The sequence below is a fragment of the Cricetulus griseus genome, chromosome 2, assembly GCF_003668045.3.
Source record: "Cricetulus griseus strain 17A/GY chromosome 2, alternate assembly CriGri-PICRH-1.0, whole genome shotgun sequence".
NCBI classification, from domain to species: domain Eukaryota; kingdom Metazoa; phylum Chordata; class Mammalia; order Rodentia; family Cricetidae; genus Cricetulus; species Cricetulus griseus.
In genome coordinates this window covers 148969150-148990427 of record NC_048595.1, presented here as the reverse complement: position 1 = coordinate 148990427, position 21278 = coordinate 148969150, and the positions used below count along the sequence as shown (strand labels likewise).

General features: G+C 39.3%; 1 protein-coding gene across 4 annotated transcripts in view; it reads left to right on the top strand.

Annotated features, from left to right (window-relative positions):
- Nucleotides 1-3149: 3149 nt before the first annotated feature.
- CUNH8orf34 (chromosome unknown C8orf34 homolog) overlaps nt 3150-21278 on the top strand; it is a 392051-nt gene continuing 373922 nt past the window's right edge. For all 4 annotated transcript variants that reach the window (XM_035440010.1, XM_035440008.1, XM_035440009.1 and 1 more), the window contains exon 1: nt 3150-3218. In XM_035440010.1, coding sequence (XP_035295901.1) covers nt 3150-3218 — 69 coding nt within the window. The remainder of the gene's footprint in view (nt 3219-21278) is intronic.

Sequence of the window (21278 nt, the reverse complement as noted above, 5' to 3'; positions counted from 1 at the left end):
ATGCAATGAAGTAAATGAGACAAAACAAACTCAAGTACCATGAGTCAGAGATAAAGTTTAGCCTAAAAGTACACTGATGGACTGGACCAATCTATTAAAATTTAATGCATTCGTTATCATTATGAGTAGCACATCCTTATATGGAGCCCTCTTCACAGGGTGTGCTAATATTGTTAAGTTCAATTATTGACTAATTTGTACACTATAGGGTATAGGATGAAAATAGGTTCTGCTTGAAAACTGTTTCCCTTGGAAAGCAGAGGGTCTGAATGAAAACACAGGCCAACCAATTTTACAGTAGATGGCTTGAGCATGTAACTGCCATCTGCTAGCTTTATTCCAGAAATCAGTGTCATTATTTATGTCTCTCTCCTATCTCACTTCACATACAGCAAATCAGCATGTTCAGCAGATTGGTTCTTAAAGAGTGTCTTTCTAAATTCTCATCTCTTCATCCCAAACCCTTGTCTTAACCCTAGCTGTTATAGCTTATTTGGAATGGGGAACCCAAATAGTCACTTCCCATCACCCACAAGACATGTCACTCCTGAGCAAGACAGTTGAGAGTTTGGAGAGCTGAATGATGGTGATGATCATCATCATTGTTGTTTTTACTTCATGTGATTCTCATCTGTGTTTATGCCCATATTTCTCCAATGCTAGCCTGTTACAATTCTCTGCACTTTTATGTGATCATTTTTAATGCTGAAGCTTGAAATTTTAACCAATCTCACTCCTCCAGTCTCAGCTAGAGAACCAAACATTTACTCTTCCAACACTGTATGGGTACCATCTTCTTTATAAAAACATGTATTAAGGACACCAGACAAAACAATCCTCACAGAGTCACCAGGAAAATTGTAGCCCCAGTACATCTCTATCTCCCTATATTAGCACACTGCCATCTGTGTGGGTGTCAATTATCTCAACAGGACTGAAAACTGGAGGACAAACGAAGGACCTTTTGCCTTTGAAGTTTTCATCTTCATATAATGTCTACTATGGAGAAGCTGGGCAAGAAATACTTCCAGTAGCAATGATGTCAAATTTCATGAGAAATGGAAAGAACCAGGCTTTGGGGTGGAATAGCATTTGTTGTAGGACCAGAGAGGCTTGAAAATGACTCAGTTATGGAAGTTTGGGATACTTAGAGACAGCACACTTGTTAGAGTGTCAGTATGGTTCCTCATCAATGAATATAAGCCTTTGCCAGCCCAAGCTTTTGTCTTTTCTGGTCAAGATTCCTGACGTAGTACTCCTAGGCGCAGTGAAGACTAATTCTTATATCAGTTATTTGATTTAAAGAAAGATATTCCTCAGGAAGATGTACTTTGGGGAAGACCCTGTCCAGATACTGAAGTACAATGTAGGATTGTACTTGGGCCTTAACATATTTCGTATAAATATTGGAATTCACTTTGCATATTCAATATCTCCTGAGCTTACTAAAAAGTACATAAGTGAGTATAGTTCCAGAACTGTCACCAATATGTGGACAGCCCTTGACACCACACTGCTGTTTACTCCTGCCTGCACCTAGCGGGTCAATCCAGGATGATTGCAAGAGTAACAGTTTGGGAGTCTTTCCATCCCAAATCATGTCTGCTTCAGGGTATCAGTGGCAACTAATATCCTTTCCCTCTGGTAGATTTCTTATAAGTGAATTATTAAAGGCAATTGCTACAATACTTCTTGAAATGATTCATTCTCATCTTAACTATTGCACATTGCCAGGATATTTTAAAATAGAGAGAGGCTTGGACAGCAGTAAAGACAAGAGTCACAAAAATCTGGAACATACTGAGAAGAAGAAAGAAGAAATCTATAATGTAGCTGTCGGCTTTAAGGAAACCGTTGTATAGTACTGTAGAGACAACGAGCAGCTTTGTGTAAATGTTTGGTTTGGCAATACATAATGGTTTGGAACCAGGGAAACGTCTTCAAGGCTCCAGTGTTTTATATCGCATTTAAAAAAAGTTACAAAAAAAAAAAAAAGCTTTACAGAGAAATCTGTGCTATCTGTAGATCTTCAATTTGAAAATCCCTGCATAATAACAAGGCATTAGGTAAAAGTGAGGCGCTCAGGAGGTATCTAGGAAAGCACTGCTAGGAGGAAGCTCACCCAGAGCTTCTGAGCTCTAGCTAGAGGCATAACAGACAGAATTGAAGGCGTGGGCAGAAAAGCAAACTTGGAAGCAGAGAGCTGCTGGCTCGCTTTTGTTTTCTCTCCCTACCAAATGCCCAAGGGTTGCTCCAGCCTTTGGGTGTAAGCACTTCGAGAATTTTCAGTGAGTTCTCAGGTTGCAATGCCAGTTGACTTGCTCAAGGCCGGGCCAAATATCTTTTTCTTTTTCTTTAATATTATTATTGTTGTTGGTGTTGGTATTATTATTATTTTAAAATGATAAGCGACTTTGTTTTCGCGGCAAACCCACTCAACAATTTTTCATTTCTGGCTTTCTCTCATCCCCGGCTAGTGAAGACAGGACACGTGCCTAGGAGAGAATCACCCTGGGTGGTGAGGACCATCCTCTTTGGAACTGAGGTTGTAGCTGCCAAAGAGTAGCCAACAAGCACTAGATTTATGTGCACTTTGAAAGAAGCACCTTTACCATTGGCTTTTTGAGCGGCGCTGTCGCTAGGGAGCGAGCACCGCCTCGGGGAGCAGCCCGGGTACTGTTTCCTGGCTGCCTGGAGCAGGGCGCACACCGTGGCGCGCTTTGGGCGGCTCCGCGCTGTCGCCCCTGCGGCCGGTGCTGTCCCCCGGCTGGTCTCCCGGAGGCGCTGTACAGACACTCGCCTCTGGCCACCGGCTCCAGCTGCTGCCGCCCAGAGGACAGACGAGCCTCTGCCCGCGATTTCTCCGCGGCGTCGGCGCTGCGGAAAGCGGAGCGGGTGGGCGCAAGCTGCAGGATCCGGAGTTCTCCCCTCGTCTCGGAGTTGCCTGAGTTGCCTGGCAGAGCCTAGCCAGGGTTCCCTGCTTCCTGCTCCCTGCTCCCTTCGGGTTCGCCGCTCACCTGGTTGCTGCCCATTGCTGTGCCAGGAAGCCTAGGCTCCAGAGCTCCTGTCCCGGGTCTATTTGGGGGTAAAGGAGGGCTGTCCCCAGCCAAGGCGCACTGTCTTCTCTCCGCCAACCCATCTTTTTCTCCATGGCGTCTCGTCAACAAACCCGAATCCAGGCTTACCTGGAGAAAAACAAGATTGGTCCTCTGTTTGAGGTAAGAAACCCTGATGGGGAACGATCCCGCTGTCTTTGTGGGTTGGGGTGCAGAAATAAAATCAGAATCCCCCTAAGTTAAAGTAGGGTGCAGAGCAAATGAGCGGGACAGGGAGCCCTGTTCGGCTAGCTGTTCTGGAACGCGTCCCGGAGGGCACCTGGCCAGTTACCTGGACGCAGACAGGTGAGCTCTGGAGGGTCCAACCTTAGCCTAGCAGGACAATTGGAGACATTCGACTGTCCTGCATCTACTAGCCATATGGTAGGGCTCACACAGGATGAGACAGGCAATTCAGATGTACATCTTCAGACTATCTTACACACACACACACACACACACACACACACACACACACAAACACACACACACACACCTGGAATTCACACTATCTTTCATGCATAGAACCTGAAAAGGTGGAGGAAGTGCCCAGCGGGGAAAGAATATGTTAAACCAGAGGGAATCTGGTCCATTGGGAACCTGATACTGATCTGTGGATGAAACTGGAGCCCTTTGCACACAGAAGGAAAGGAGCAGAGAAGGGTTTTAGAAAAGCGTGCTGGTTTTCTGAGAGGAGACTATTTTGAGTTTTCTTTCGCCTTCAAATTACAGAAACACAGGGGAGGAAAAAGAGCGGGAGCAAGAGGAAAAATGCGACCTAGGGGCAGAAAACCGCGTACTCCTTAAGTGCCCGCAGGTTGCTGGGTTGCTGGCTGGGTTCTGGAGGTTGGGGGGTGGGGTCAGGTATTCCGGTGGCAAGGCTCACCAGGGAGGGACGACTCAGCTTCCTCACTCTCTCATTCACTAGCCTAGAGGAGAGCCAGAGGAGGGACCTCCCTCCCTCCCCCAACACACACACACCTGAAAAGCAGCTGCAGATCCCTTAGAATGAAGAGCTGGGGAGAAAGGGAAAGAAGGGGAATTGGTATATGGGAATGGAGTAGATTCTTGGAGACCAGAGAGGCAGAGATCTGGAGAGAGAGAGAGACAGAGAGAGAGAGAGAGAGAGAGAGAGAGAGAGAGAGAGAGAGAGAGAGAGAGAGAGAGAGAGAGAGAGAGAGAGAGAGAGAGAGCGCGCATTAATGTCTGCTTGAAAGGACTCACGATGTGGTGTGTGTGTGTGTGTGTGTGTGTGTGTGTGTACCAAACAGATTTTTCACCCCCTGGGGAGGACAGATTGTAAATAATTAAGCTTTGTGAAATCCTGAAGTGTTCCTGTCCAACCTTAAGTTAATGTGGTAATATCTAGAAAAGTCAAAGTATTGTTTGTATGAAAACTCTGTTAAAGGGGCTACAAAGTCTTAAGGTTCTCTCTCTCTCTCTCTCTCTCTCTCTCTCTCTCTCTCTCTCTCTCTCTCTGTCTCTCTCTCTTCCAAAATGTTGGCAAAGGAAATTTTACTTCTGCTGAATTGGTGCTCTACAGTCATGTGAGCCACTAGAATCATTTTTTCACCCTTAGTGTAATGATCCTGAATTACACATGGCCTCACATCAGTAAAATACAGAAAGGTAAAAGCAAAATATCAAATAGTATATAAATTGCTTCAAAATAATCACACAAATGCATTTAGACTGTATTTGTTGGTGGGCATCCTAGAATATAAAGCACAATTAGCCACAGAAAAATAAGTGAATTTCTTTTACTAGAAACCCTTCTCACTCATTTTAAAAATCCTGTTGTCCTTTCCAAGTGATAATAATGGAATTAATGTTCTACATAATTAGGAAATAGACTCAGCTTGATATTTACGAGTTGTCTCCTCCCCTTCAATGCTCTGCATCTAACTAATTCTGCACTGAAGAGTTTTAAGTGACATAGGAAATTGTTTCACAAAAGATCTCTTCTCACCCAAACCCCACAAAATTTTATGTCTTGTATTTTACTGAATGCACATTACATAATCCCCATTATCTTGGACTGAAGTGATGAGTAGCTCATTTTTAAGGATTGATGCACAGTTTCCGTAACTGAAGACAGAAACAAAGCATAGTAAGTTCTCTGCTAAGAGCAGGGTGGTTGCAGATGCTTAGGCAACAATTGTTGTAGAGCTTGGCTCTGAGAGTAGAATTAGTCAACACCACACACATAAATCTTGCCAATTTGCAATCTATTTCTTCTCAAAATAGGGAGTCAGTGGAGAAGTCAGATGTGGTGGGCCACACTTGTCATACTTGCTCTTATGGGGCTGCAGCAAGATGATCCCCATGGTGGACAGGTCAGTCTGAGATACATAAAGAATTAGAAGGTAGTCTGGGCTACCGAGCAATACCTTTCACAATACAGCAAATCCCCAAACTAACCAAACCAAACCAAACCAAACCAAACCAACAAAACACCAGAGTGCAGATATGCCATCTATGAAATGGATGTGGGTGATCTAGAATTCCTGTGACTCGGTGAATCTCAGAAATGACTCGGAAGCTCAGTAGAGGCTCCCAGGATGTGGTCCATCAAGAATAGTACAATGGATAGTTACAATTTTAAGAAATAATAATGTAAGTATAAAATTTCTTTTGACAAACCACCAATTAAAATAGGCAGTTCCCATGCTTATAGCCCACACAGTTGTCTGGAGGTCCAAGGATTAGTGACACAGAATACTTCAGTTGTCAAAACATGCAGTGTCTGAAAGTGAATCCCACTGTGGCTTTGTATGTGTGGAATGTTTGGAGAAAACTCTTTTTTTAAACTAGTAAAACACTTTTAACAGAGTTTATTAAAGTTAGTTAAAGAATATCAATTAAGAAAGATAACCACCCGCTTAGGATTGTGAATGATTGGATTTTCTAGATTTTTTTTTAATGGTTCCTCTGGCTAGTACTGCATATGTAGATCAAGTTGGCCTTAGAGAAATCCACCTTCCTGTGTCTCCAAAATGCTGGAATTAAAGGCATGCCTCACTATGCCAGGTGTGAAGTTTTTTTAAAAAATTTAAAATTTATTTAGTCAGTTTCTGTAGTTTATCTCTCAGTATCTTGAATGCTGTGTCATGTGCGATGTTTATAAAGTGCTGAATTCACCACTCCCAAAATAATCTAAACTAACTTGATTTGAAGTAATCTATGAACATACATTTAAACTGTTTTTAAATATAAGTAAAACCAGTTGGAAGCATTACAAACCATGCCTTAAAAATCATTGCATAAGAGTCCTGAGTGATAATATTTTAAAAGATTATGAACACATGTAAAGTGAAAATGATTTGCATCCACAAACTCTGAAATTTATGTAGCATGTAATAATTACAGTTTCCCTTTGGCTTATTAAAGGAAAGCAAGCAGTGCTTGGCCAGGGCATTTGATTCATAAGGAGTGTTTCACAGAGCGATGATACTGTGACTTTGCTCACTTCAAAATTTACATCTAAGTTCTTATTTAAGTGGCAAGGTGTAAAATGTTTCATCTCCCACCAAAGTGGAATAGTCTTATAATGTACGTAAAGTGTGTGGTGTGAAAACAAGTGTTGCACTAACCCCAAGGTCAGCATGTTAATATCTTTGAAAAAAATTCAGCACTTAGAAATTCTGTCCTGAATTGCCTGACATTTACCTGCTTAGGGAATTGAAGTGGCCCCTTTTGTCTCTAGTAGAAACCATTTAACTTAGTTCCTGAGAGATTATGTGATGTGGAGCATCAAAATCCCTCATTTATCCTACAAAGAGCTATGTACCTTTTAGTTTTTCCCCGCCAGACAAACTTACTGTATTTCTTCGAATGTGCTCTCCTTCCAAGTAGCATGGAGTCAGTTTCTCAACATATTTATAGTTTAGTGTCCTGCTACTTGCATGGCCTAAATTTCTATGAACTGATTTACTACACACAGGATAAGTTGGACTCATGACTGGATTTGGGGCCTCATGGGACCCATCTTTGTACATTATGCTGTAGTTCTACTTGCTCATCTTTGGCATCTACACGTATGGAAGACCAAATTCCAATCTGCTTCCATCCTTCCCAAGCTCATGACTTTCCTTTGTTAATATCAGTTACAGTCTGAAAAGGTATACCCTGCTCTTATTAGAGAGCTGTCTTGGATGTGGAGATGTACACACGGTGATGGCTGTGGTTGACATATGTCTGTATAGGGTACAGAATGTTACAAGTCACTCTTTGCTAAACTCAAAAGGTGAGCACCATGCCCACATAATTCTGAAAGATTAATGTAAAAAATGTAATTTTAGCAAAATTTTTCCAGGGGAGAAGTCATAAAAATACCAGCGTAATTAGAAAGTCTTCAAGTTAATGGTAAGCCAATACGTTTTTAGAGCAACTCTTATCAGAGGTTCTCCGACCCCCAGGTCTTGAAGTGATAAAGGCTTTTCTTGTTTATGAATTTATATTAATCTTTGTAATCCTGGAATAGTTAGAACCGTAGGTAAGATAAGATGTTCATTTAAATAAAATTTTCTAAGTCAAAGTACATTTTTATTGATTGACCTTAAAATACTCTTTAAAATGTATTTGACATGCTTGAGGTTATTAGTTCATTTAGTTTTCATTTGTATCTCATGCCTTCTTTTCAATTAGTTTATAAGGAAATAAAATGGCTCCAAATGAAATAGTGCTGAGGATGCAGTCCAGTGGGAAAGCACTTGCCTTTTATACACAAGGTCTGTAGTCAAGCCTGAGCGCTTCTGTCCTCAACAAAATAAGATAAAAGCCAACAAAAGCTTACACAAAACAAACTAAACTATAAATGACTTATCATATAACTTTAAAAAATAATGAAAGACATGCACACAAAAATGCTACCCATATGTTTGAAGAAGTAAGTAATGGCTCAGTGTTTGAAATCTCTCTTCTAGGAGACTATGATCAATGGAAATAGGAGGCTTTGAAAATAATCTGGGCCTCTTTATTTCCTTAATATTTAAGTTAGTGCCTATCAGGAAGAATCATGCAATGAGCACAGTGGGACAAGTGGCCTTGGGACTATGTGGACAAGATTCATTGGCAAAGTGGAGCAATCGCTTGGCAAGACCAGTGTATTTCTTCTATATAAGGTAATACAGGCATTGGGAAAAGAACTGCATTTATTGAAAATAATTCAAACCATTTTGCTACATGATGAAGATGTAAATCACATATTAAAAGTGGGGAGAAGCTTGAATGTTAGGAAGGAGTTGAAGGTATCATATAATTTCATGACTTTCAATAACAGATTTGAAGATTTTACTCACGTTAAGGTGTCTGTACTACATTTATAGCCTTATACACATAGCCTTATATAATGTTTACTGTGAGAATCTGGTAATAACAACACCTGAGTAGCAATGAACACATTCAGGTCTAGAGTATCTGATACACCATATATCCCTGTAAGAATGGTTGATCTCAGGTTTGTAGAAGATGAATGGATTTAGGTTATCTTACACCAGAAAGCAGTACAAAAAGAGTGGTGAGGTTGCCATGAAGATAGGGAAACTGGTTTGAGGAGGCTCCAAAGCCAGAGTCAAATGCAGATCAAAATATAGAGTTAAACTAACAGTTTACCACACTGGGTAAAATAGAATATTTTATTCCACAAAGATTTATTGTGTTTAATTCATTGATGTAGAGAAAGGTTAACCAGTAGAATTCCAGGAAGTAACATTTGAAGTGGTAATGGATAGAGGAAATCACCACTTCATAATCCAGGCAAGAAAAATAATCATTGCTGAAACTGTTAAGTGAAAGCTGAGTGAATAGTTAGATGTTGCAAGCATCTAATAGTTAAGATAAATAGTTAGATGTGGCAAACAATTTATTAATTACAAAAGGGAAGGTAACCTTCCAGTAAAGAAGCCTGACACACATCATTTTCTTCAAATAATGTTTCTAACCAGCTGGTAAGGATCTTGTGCACTATGTAGATTGGCATCATGGGTAGGAAAGAAAAATTTATTCAAAGACTGGCCTTAGGCAGGGGCAGGATTTACAGCCACGAGGCCTGTGGTGTCTGAACCCTTTGGTCTTAAAGATTTTACAGTTGACTGGAACTCTTCTAGTGACCAGGAGGTCTTCCACTTCATTGGTTCATCATAGCAATCTATCTTCAGCCTTAGTTTTCTACCCTTTCTACTTCTGCTTTCCTTCCTTGTTGTTACATTGGCCCCTGCTCACCTTCCTTCTCTTTAGCAGTCAAGCAGTGAGCCAGATTCCTACTTTTTCACTTCAGCCAGTAGACTGAGTTGCTGTGTCTCAAGGATACACTAGTGCCCACTGCTCAGTGGGTAATGGGGCTCAGTCCAAGAAGCAAGACATGGTCTGCCATGTACGTTTTCAGCAGGGAAGGCTGGGGACCCAAAGAGCCTGTGAGAATCTAAGAATCCAGAGTTTCTCCAGTGCTGAGTTTATATTAGACACAATTACTTGGAAAGATATATATACAATCCCGGTTCCTGTTCTGTCTCTCTCAAAAACAGAACAAAACAAAACATGAAAATCAAAACAAAATGTAGGAAAGTGGGAAAAATCTGTAAGGAGTGTAGTGGGGATAAAGGAATATGATCAAAATATATTGCATAGGAAAACATTTTAATAAAAGAAATGAAGCCTATACCCATGTCATGGGGTGGAGCACTGTACTTTCCAGTATCTCTCTATCTAAAAACTTAATACCATAACTAACATTACATAAATATAAAAAGTTCCATACAATAATTAAACTATGCTTACAAGAAAATAGAATGTTGTGCTTAACAGATTACCAGAGAAACCAAAGGCCAGGGAGTAGAGATAGAAAACTATATAGTAACTGAACAAGCTTTACTTCTTCAGATACAGCACATTCCCAGATCCTTAGGGTGGACATGTCTATGCAGATCATTTCCCTCTGTCCTCAGTTTACCAAAAACCAGTGTTCTCTTAGAAGCAGAAAGTGTTTCTTTTGCAGACAGGCTGCTAGCAGTACCAATCTTTGCCTCTTCTTTAACTGGGAATAAAGGCACATTGGCAGCCTTGATGCTTTTGTAGGAGAGCCTGCCAGTCATTCCATAGTTGGTGTTTCTGCTACCCAGGTGCCTTGGCTCTCTCTGATGCTGTGCTTTTGTGTTATCAGCTCATAAAAGTGGTCAAGGGAAGAGTGTTTTCGAGAAAACTTTTATGCAACACAGGGAAGACAGTGCAGGAGATGTCTCCCAATCTACTCACTAAGCTTGAACAGCCTGCTCATATAGCCAGAGAAGTGTGTTAAGGCCAATGGCAGTACATCTTACATGGATATTGAGACTAGTGTTTGCCACTGTTCACAACATACCTCCCACACAAATGAAGGTTTGTGTTTGCACAATGACAGCCTTGCCTCCATAGCGTCACTCTGTCTTAGATAGATAAGTCTGAAGAGTTTTGTAGAGTTCAGATAATTCATAATTTACACCATACACACATGTATATGCATCATTTAAACATAAATATAAAAAGAGAAATGAAGATAAAACAATTGTATAACCACTTTCTGTAAGACAATGTAAACAGGTGACACGACATCACTAGGGAACTGCCATGAGCACACTGCTCACAGAATGAGGATGCTAAAGACAGAGTGTGAATGGCAGTGTGCAGCAACTTGAACTTTCAGCCCAATGGTCAGAATGCAAAATCGCACAATCATTTTGGAGAACAGTTTGGCAGCTTTATTTCTTCAGACATTAAATTTGTTAGGGTCTGGGGAGATGACTTAGAAGTTAAAATTACTTGTCGCTCTTGCAGAGGACTTGTGTTCAGTTCCAGCACCCATGTGGAAGCTCACTACCATCTGTAACTTCAATTCCAGGGGATCTAATATCCTCTTTTGGCCTCTATTATAACAGCAGGCATACATATGGTGCATGGTATAACATACATGAAACGACACTAGAAGCTTCAATACATGTTTATTAGTATATGCTTATTGTACAAAGTGATGAGTTTCATGATGACATTTTCATTTAACTATGATGTATTCTTTGACAATATTCACTCCATTACCCTCCCATACCTCTTCATGCTAGTTCACTTTCATTAGTATTATGTTGTGTGGTGCCCTGTACCTTCTCTTTGCTCTCCCTTCCCACCAAATGCAGATCCAAATATGAGGAAAATACTTCTGGATCTGGCTCATTTAGTTCCACTTGATGACTTCTTTTACAGTCGTGTAAGGTCTCACTATGTCTACATACTACATTGTCTTATCCATTCATTCACTTATGGGTATTTGCAATGATTCCATATGTTGGCTCTTGTAAGTAGTACCAAAATTAATATCCAAGTGCCCCGCATCTCTGTTGGTTTTGACAGCTAAGCTTCAGATAGCCAAAATTGTAATATGCTAATTAATATGTAAATGGTAGTGTACATTTATAATATGGTATTATTCAATAAAACATGAATTATTGATGTTCACAACAATACATGGAAAGTCCCCAAATAATTATATCAATGGATTAATGAAAAAGCTAAAAATTTATATATTATATGAGTCTATTTATATAATAGTGGCAAAGTCATAAAAACAGGAAACAGACTTTGGATTTTCAGATGTTGAGAGTTATATGGAGGAATGAGCAAAGTGAGTAGGGTTCTAAGTTAGCAATGTAGGGGATTCTTGTGGTGGTGGCAATGATCTATGCATTTGGACTCTAGAAGTGTCAATATGCTGGTCTTCATGTTATTCTGTATTTTACACGATATTCCCATTGGGGAACATGGAAATAGCAGAGTTCTTTGTAATATTTATTACAATTGCATATGCATCTACAATTACTTTCAAGTAAAATTTTAGTAGTCCCCAGTCTATGTATAGTTAAGTGTCAGGCACTGTGACAAAATAATTCAAAATTCACTCAACTCATGGGGCTGTAAAATGAAGGAAGAAAGAGGCTGAGGAGGCAGACAGCATCTCCATGTCAATTTGCCCCCAGGAACATGTCTCCAAAGATGATCTTGGCTCATAAAGCTTTGTAGACCACTTCTGCACAATACCATCAGCTGGGAGGAAGCCTTCGATAGATGTGTTTTGGGGGTACATTTAGGTTCTAAACCATAACATTGTCTCACACACTGTGTCTTAATTCAAAAGGCCTTAGGCTCCATAATGGGACAAATAAAGCAAATTAGAGAATTGGCTAACCAGTAGGTAAAGTGATCAATACGTACAGATTGACTGGATGAAACAATGTCTTTAGGCTTTGCTATATCCAACAAAAATATCAATAAATCCTTAAATTTAGGAATTGAAAAGTTGTACACTTCTCTGCAAAACAAATCTTACTGTTCCTCCAGCTGTCCATAAAAATATTACACAACACTGTAATATATTTACACTACATGATGCAAACTACTGAAGGAATCAAAATTTTTGAAATTGTGTTCTATTAAATATGGATATATTATTCACTTTGATGTCAAATATAGTTACCCTTAATTAGCACTGGTGGACGTTTTTAATAGAAATTTTTTTAATATATCATAAATTAAAGGTACTCTTTCTGAGATTATGTTATCTCACAAAACAATTTCAGACCTATCCATTTTCCTGCAAACTTCAGTTTCATTTTCTTATGGCTGGATAAAACTATATTGTGTATATGCACAACCTTTTCATGGTCCATTTATCTATTGATGCACTATCTAGGATGATTCCAGTTCCTTGCTGCTATGAGTAGAGCAGCAACCAACATATATACGCAAGTACTTCTGTAGTGGCTTTCAAGTCTTATGGGTATATGCTATATATTCTCTTTCACATGTGGGTACTAGCTTCCAAGGTTTATACGTGTGTGTGTGTGTGTGTGTGTGTGTGTGTGTGTGTGTGTGTGTGTGTGTAGCTCATGAAACTTGAAAGAGGAATATGAAAATGGAAAAAGGTGTCAAGGAAATGAGGAAGGACAATAGAAGACACGTGGCACATGGGGAGGATGAGAGAAATGAAGAGGCTAGGGTTAGGAGGATCAACAACAAGGCAATTATGCTGAAAATACAATAGAGAAATTCGTATGCTAATTTTAACAATAAAATGTGAATCAACAGAAACCTCTTAAAAGCTTATAAGCAGTTATATACAGTAATGTAGTTCAAAACATATATACAGCATGTAATGATCAAATCCAATTTTTTCTTCTCATCCTTTCCAATCTTTGTAATCACTGTACTACATTCAAATCACCTTTCTTTTGCTTCCACAGATAAGAGAGAAGACACAGTGTGTGTAAATCAACTTTGCTTTGTTGTAGCAAGCCCAAACAGGAAAGGTTCCTTTCTGCTCACAAGTTCACTTTCAGTTTACCATATTACATTGGGCCTATGGCGAGGCAGTGCTGCATTATAGGGCTTGATCACCTCATGGAAGACAGGGGATGAAAAATAGAGAGGAAAGGTCTAAAGGCCTATTTATCCCCCTCCTCATTAACACATGCTAGTAACCTAGCTTCCTCCTAGCAGGATGAATAGTAGGCTTAAAGGCCCAACCACTGCCAACAGCAAAACAGGCTGGGATCAAGCCCTCAACACATGGACTTCTGAGGACCAATCAATATCCTAGGAATGTGTTGAGCAGAAATATTTACACATATGGAAAAAATATAAGAATATGAATTGCATATTATTTGAAATGGTCAGAACTTGTTAACAAACTAATGCCTTTATAAAATAAAATAGTTGGATCAGTTTAAAATATATTTTTAAAAATTCATTTATTAAAAGGCCTCACCCTCCCTGGGGAGCAGAAAGGGTATGAGATAGGTAGGGTGTTAGTTGGGGGAGCAAGGGAGGAGGAAAGGGAGAGGGACCTTGGACTGACAGGTAAAATAATCTTCTTTCTAATTAAAATTTAAAAAAGAATCAAATCGATATTCATATGCAGAGTTCACATACTGATATTTAAAAATATCTATAGTTATAGGTAAATGAATCTTGGAGTACTAGTGTGTCCTAATACATACTGAAGTGAAATATGAAAATGATTTCACATTGAATCATTTAGAATTTATCTTTTTGTATGTATAGACACATTTATACTGAAGTATGGAAAGCCATAGGTTGGCAATGATAGAAGTTGATAAGGGAATCCTGGCCTGCCTTTTGTGTACATGTTTTAGCTCCCAAATTGTGACCATAAGTTTTCAGTGACTGCGTAAGGGCAGAAAATGTGGTCACAGACTCTGTGCTGGGTTGTATTGAGTGTCAACTTGATGGAATCAAGTATTACCTCACAGACAAATCTCCAGGAATGTTTGTGAAGGATTTTCTTAAGTTAATTGGGTAAAGGATTGGTCACAGAGTGTTTCTTTGTTCCCACAATTATTTGAATGTTCTAAAATATCTATAAATTGCATTTATGTTCCTCAATGTAGTTAATTATTTCTATGTGTGTGTAGTATGCACATGTCTGTGTGTTCACATGTGTGTGGGCATATATGAGTGCATATGTAGATCAGAAGTTAATATCTAGTGTCTTCCTTGTTCACTGTCCATTTTATTTATTGAGGCAGGGTCGTTGGATAAATCTAGAGTTCAATCACATCTCGTTGATCTAGTTATTTTGTCCTGAGTGCTGGGAACCTCCTGTCTCTGCCTCCCTACTACCGTGACTATAGGCAGGACATGTCTCTTGCCTGGATTTTCTGCACATGCTTGGGAATAACTCTGGTCCTCATGGTTTTGTCACAAGCATTTATATACCTTGCCTTCTCCCTAGTTGCTGTATACTCTACTTTATTTGAAAGGATGTTAGACTTAATGATCATGGCATCTTTCTTTTTTCCCATTATTGAAAATAGATTCTTTTCTCACATAATATATCCTGAATATTGCCACCCCATTCCTCCCACTCCCCCCCCACACATCCATATTCACTTCCTTCCTGTTTCTCATTAGAAAAGAACAGGCTTCTAAAGGATAATAATAAACTATAAACAAAATAAATTATAGTAAGATAAGACAAAAACCATCACATCAGAGTTAGGCAAGATAAATAAACACAAGGAAAAGAACCCAAGAGCAAGCACCAGAATTAGAGACCCAATCATTTGTACTCTGGAATCCCATAAAACACTGAAGTGGAAGCCATAATATATATGTAGACCTGGTGTAGACCTGTGCAGGCTCTGTGCCTGCTGCCCTACTCTCTGTGAGTTCATATAAGCTTTAGTAATACTGATTTAAAGGACTTGTTTTCTTGGTGTTCTCTATCACCTTTATCTCTAGCACTATTTCTACCTCCTCTTCTGTGGGGTTCCCTGAGCTCCTAGGAGCAGAATTTAATAGAGTAATTCCATTTAAAGCTGTGTGTTCCAGGGTCTGTCCCTCAGCATAATGTCTGGCTTTGGGTCTCTGTATTTGTTCCCATCTGCTGCAGGAGGAAACTTCTCTGATGATGGATGAGCAAAGCAATGTCTGTGAGTATAGCAGAATGTCATTAGGAGTCACTTATAGCTACATTCGTTTTGTTTGGTTTTTTGTTTGTTTGAATGATTGATTTTTGTGACCTATAGTATGTGTTTTTTTTTTTTGTTTTTTTTTTTTTTTTACCCCAGAACCCTGGGCAATCTAGTCTTTGGTTCTTAGTCATCAAAGCAGTATTGGGTATATGTTCCATTTCATGGAGAGGGCCTTAAGTCAAATCAGGTGTTGATTGATTACTTCTACAAGCTTTGTGCCACCATTGCCGGAGAATATCTTGCAGACAGGACACCATTGTAGATCAAAGCGCTTGTGGCTGGCTTGGTGTTTATATTCTCTTTTGGTAGCATGCTGAATATCTTCCTGTACCAAAGATACTATGACTTAGGGGTGAATACTCTATGTAGGTACCAGCTCAACTTCTTCAGTGAGTTGTGTAAGCATTGTCTTCAGCAATGGAGCCTTGCTGTCAGTTTGTGGGGAGTGACCTATATTCTTGGTAACAGTCTGAACTGTTTGGGGATTCCTATGGGACCACTTCGGTCAACAGCTCAATTGGATGTAACCTAATACTATTCTGTAAGCTTCATTTGGTAACAAGAGATCGCCAATTCAGACTGTCTCTATTATTTGGCAATTTCATTTAGATTGCCTTTATATATGTATATTTTTAGTAGGTTTATGTTTTATTAGGTTTCCATACTACTACTCAACTGTCCCTTAATTTTAGCTGTCCCTCCCATATTTCTTTCCTCATTTCCCTCTTCCTTCCCCTTCTCCATTTGAGAGAATGGAGCCCCTCACCCACCCATCCATAGCTATCTATTCTATTTCCTTTTCCTAAGGAGGTGAGATCTAGCTTCATCAAGTTCCCTATTTATATCTATTCTCTGTTGTACTATGGATTGTAGCTTTGTTATCATTAACTTAACAGCTAATATCTACACAACAGTGAATATATCATATTTTTCATTCTTTCTGGGTCAGGGATATCTCACTCAAGATGACTTTTTCTAGTTCCATTCATTCACCTGTAAATTACACGATATATTTTTTATTTTGATTGTGGAGTAATACTCCATTGTGTAAATGTATCCATTGTTCTGCTGAGGGACACCTAGTTTGTTTCTAATTTCTGGCTATTATGGATATAGCAGCAAAGAACATGTTCCCTGTGGAAGGATGAAGTATCCTTTGAGTTTATGCCCAAGAGTGATACAGCTGAACCTTGAGATAGATCAAGATTCCTATTCCTGAGGGTCACTGACTTCCATAGAGGTTGTTTGCACAAGTTTACACGGTCACCAGCAAGAAGGGAGTGTTCCCCTTATTTTGCTTCCTCACTAGCATTATGTGTCATTTGTTTTATTCATCTTAGCCATTTCTAGGGGTGTAAAATGAAATCCCCAAGTAGTTTTGACTCACATTTCTTTGATAGCTAAGGATGTTAAACATGTCTTTAAGTGTTTCTCAGTCATTTATGCTTCTTCTATTGAGACTTCTCTGTTTAGTTGTGTACCCAGTTTCTAAGTTGTTTTCTTTTTTCTTGATATCTAGTTTCTTGAGCTCTTCACATTTTGAATAAGAGTCCTGTATCAGATGTGGAGTTGATTTTTTATTTTATTTACTTTTATTAGTTCAAGTTAGAAACAAGGCTGCTTCACATGGCAATCCCTTCCCCCTCTCCCTCCCTTCCCTCCAGCCCCCCACGAGCCCCCCACCACATCCCTCCTCTGCTCCCCAGGGAGGGTAAGACCCTCCATGGGGGTTCCCCAAAGTCAGTCATGTCATTCTGGGCAGGGCCTAGGCCCTCCCACATGTGTCAAGGCAAAGAGTGCATCCCTCCATGTGGGATGGGCTCCCCAAGTCCCTTGTTACACCAGGGGTAAATACTAATCCACTACCAGGGGCCCATAGAATGCTGAGACCTCCTCATTGACATCCAAGTTCAGGGGTCTGGATCAGTCCCGTGCTGACTTCCCAGACATCTGTCTAGGGTCCTTTTGCTCCCCCTTGTTCAGGTCATCTGTTTCTGTGGGTTTCACCAGCCTGGTCCCGACCTCTTTGCTCTTCACTCCTCCCTCTCTGCAACTGGGTTCCAGAGTTCAGTTCAGTGTTTAGCTGTGGGTGTCTGCCTCTGCTTCCATCAGCTACTGGATGAGGGCTCTAGGATGGCATATAAGGCAGTCATCAGTCTCATTATGGGGGAATGGCATTTAGGATAGCCTCTCCACCATTGTCCAGACTGTCAGTTTGTGTCATCCTTGTAGATCTCTGGAAATCTTCCTAGTGCTAGATCTCTCCTTGAACCCACAATGACTCTGTTATGGTATCTCTCATCCTGCTCTCCTCTATTCTTCCCCTGACTCAACCTTCCTGCTCCTCCATTTCCTCCTCTCCCCTCCTCTTCTCCCACTCTCATTCTCCCACCTCCCTCTCCCCTACCCTCATGCTCCCAATTAGCTCAGGAGTTGATAAAAAAATCTTTTCTTATTCTGTAGGCTGACTCTTTGTTCAAATGATGGTGTCCATTGCCCAACAGAAGCTTCTCAGTTTCATGAGGTCCCATTTAATAATTATTGATCTTAGTCTCTACACTAGCAGTGTTCTGTTCAGAAAAATCTTTTGCTGTACAAATAGAGTTCAAGGCTATTCCCTACTTTCTCGTCTATAGCATTTAGTGTAACTGGTTTCATGTTGAGCTCTGTGATCCACTTGGACTTGAGTTTTGTGCAGGGTGATAAGTGGATCTATTTACTTTCTTCTACATGCAACCATACAGTTTGACCAGCACCATTTGTTGTTGTGGGTTATTTTGTTTGCAGTGTGAAACATGTCTTGGGTCAGGGGCAGTGTCAGCAACTAATTGACAGGAATTAGCTATAGAGAGTAGTGAGGAGCCAGAGAGATGAATAGAGAAACACACAGCAAGGAGTAGGGAGGGACTTGGATTTTTGTGGTCTTTTTGGTTTAGGATGGCTGGAGAGATGCTCTCTTGCCAGATCTCTGGCCAAAATGGAAGGTCAGTTGGTCACTTCTCTAGGCCTCTCTGATCTAGCATATTTTCCCCTCAACACCTGACTCTGGAGTCTTTATTTATGCCTGGATTTATGCCTGTGTCTTTGATTTGAGTCCATTGATCAACATGACTGTTTTTGTTTCAATATCATTCTATTTTTATTACTATAGCTCTATAGTATGAATTGGTATTCAGGATAGTGATACCTCCAGCAGATATTTTACTATCCAGATTGTTTTAGCTATCCTCATTTGTGTGTGTGTGTGTGTGTGTGTGTGTGTGTGTGTGTGTGTGTGTGTGTGTCTGTGTGTGTGTGTGTTTTCATAAGAAACTGAAAAAATTCCTTTCAAGATCTATAAAGAATTGTGTTGGAGTTTTGATGGGGATTGTGTTCAATCTGTAGATTTCTTTTGGTAAGATGACCATACTTTACTATATTAATCCTACCAATCGATGAACATGGAGATTTTTTCATCTTCTGATGTCTTCTTCAATGACTTGATGTTTTTATTATTTAAGTCACGTTCTTGGTTAGAGTTACTCAAAGATAGTTTATATTATTTGAGGCTATTATGAAAAGTGTTTTTCTGATTTCTTAGTCTATTTGTATATAGAAAGGCTGCTGTTTTTATGAGTTAATCTTTTATCAAGGTAATAATTGAAAGTGTTTATCAGATATAGGAGTTTCCTGGTGGAACTTTTAGGGTACTTATGTATATTATCATAACATCTTCAAATATAGTTTTATTTCTTCTTTCAAATTCTATCTATCTATCTATCTATCTATCTATCTATCTATCTATCTATCTATCTATCTATGTATCTATCTATCTAATCTATTTTGGTTTTTTGAAAGCATGGGGTTTCTCCATGTAGCTCTGACTGTCTTAGAACTCTCCTTGTAGACTGGCTTTGAACTCACAGAGATCCTCCTATATTTGTCTCCTGAGTGCTAGGATTAGAGGTGTGCACAACCACCATCCAGCACCTTTCAAGAGTTCTTATCTCTTTGATCTCCTCTTCCAGTTTTCTGTTTCTATTTTGTGGAATAATTTGAAGAATATTACCATTAACTTTTCTTTGAAAGCCTAGTAGAATTCTGTGCTTACACCAGAAGGCAGTTTTTGTTTTTTGTTTTTGGTTTTTGTTTTTTGTTGGTTTTTTTTTTTTTTTGGTGTTTTTTGGTTGGGTGACTTAATGACTATTTCTCTTGGGGTTATAAGCCTGTTAGAATTGCTAATATGATCTTTATTTAACATTTTAAGTGATATGTATCAAGAAAACTATATGTTTCATATAGATTCCCTAGTTTAATCTAGTACAGGATTTTCTGTTGTTTCTGTTATTGTTAATATCCAGTTTTAATCAGAAGTGGTATTAAGATAGGATGCAGAGTATTGTTTCATTTTCTTGCATCTGTTGAGACTTTCTTTGTGACTGAGTTTGTGTTCAATTTGGGAGAAATTTCCATGATTTGCTCAGAAAAATGTATATTCTTTTATGTTTGGTTTAAATATTGTATGAATATCTGTTAGGTAAGGTCCATCATTTTGGTTAATATTGTCTGATAGCTCCAACATTTCTCTGTTTAGTTTTTGCCTGCATGACTGTCAATTGGGAAAAGTAGAATATTGAAATCTCCCACTATCAGTGTGTGAGGGTCAATATATGATTTAGGCTTTAGTAATATTTCCTATACAAATATTGTGGGTGCTCTTGTGTTTGGGGCATAGATGTTAAGAATTACAATGTCTCCTTGGCAGATTTTTTCTTAGATGGGTAGGTACTGTCCTTTTATTACTTCTGATTAGTTTTTGTTTGAAATCTATTTTGTCAGATAATAAAATGGCTAAGATTGCCTGCTTCTTTGGTCCATTTGCTGGCATACCTTTTCCCATCCTTTTACCCAGAGGTAATGTTTATTCTTGATGTTAGGGTGTGTTTCTTGGATGAAGTAGGACATCCTTTTTTTCACATCCATTCTTTCAGGTTGTGCCTTTTTATTGGAAATTCAGACCATTGATGTTGACAGATATCCATGACCAGAGATTGTTATTTTGTTTTTGTTGTTGTTTTTGCTGCTGGTGGTTGTGCTTTGTGTGTGTGTGTGTGTGTGTGTGTGTGTGTGTGTGTGTGTGTGTGTGTGTTTGCATGAGTTTGTATGTGTCCCCTCTTTTGATTTTGCTTTCTTGGGTTATTTATTGTTTGCATTTCCTTGCTTTTCCCTCTAGCAAACTTCTATAGGGCTGTATTTGTATATAGTTGTTTTAATTTGGCTTTATTGTGGGCTGTCTTATTTTCAGCATCTACCGTATTAGGAAGTTTTTCTGGTTGTAGTAGTCTGGGCTGTTATCTGTGTTCTCTTAGAGTCTGCAGCACACCTGTCCAGACCCTCCTGTCTTTCACAATTTCTTTTGAGAATTTAGGTGTAATTCTATTACTTCTGCCATTATGTAGCAAGAGAACTTTCTTTTCTGATCTTGTCTATTTAATGTTCTGTATGCTTCTCATACCTTAATAGGCATCTACTTCTTTTGGTTAGGGAAATTTTCTTATATGATTTTTTGATGATATTTTTTCTTTGACCTGAGTTTCTTCTTTCATTATTCCTATAATTCTTAGATTTAGTCATTTCACAATGTTCCAGATTTCCTGCATGTTTTCTGGCAGGATTCTTTTTAAAAAGA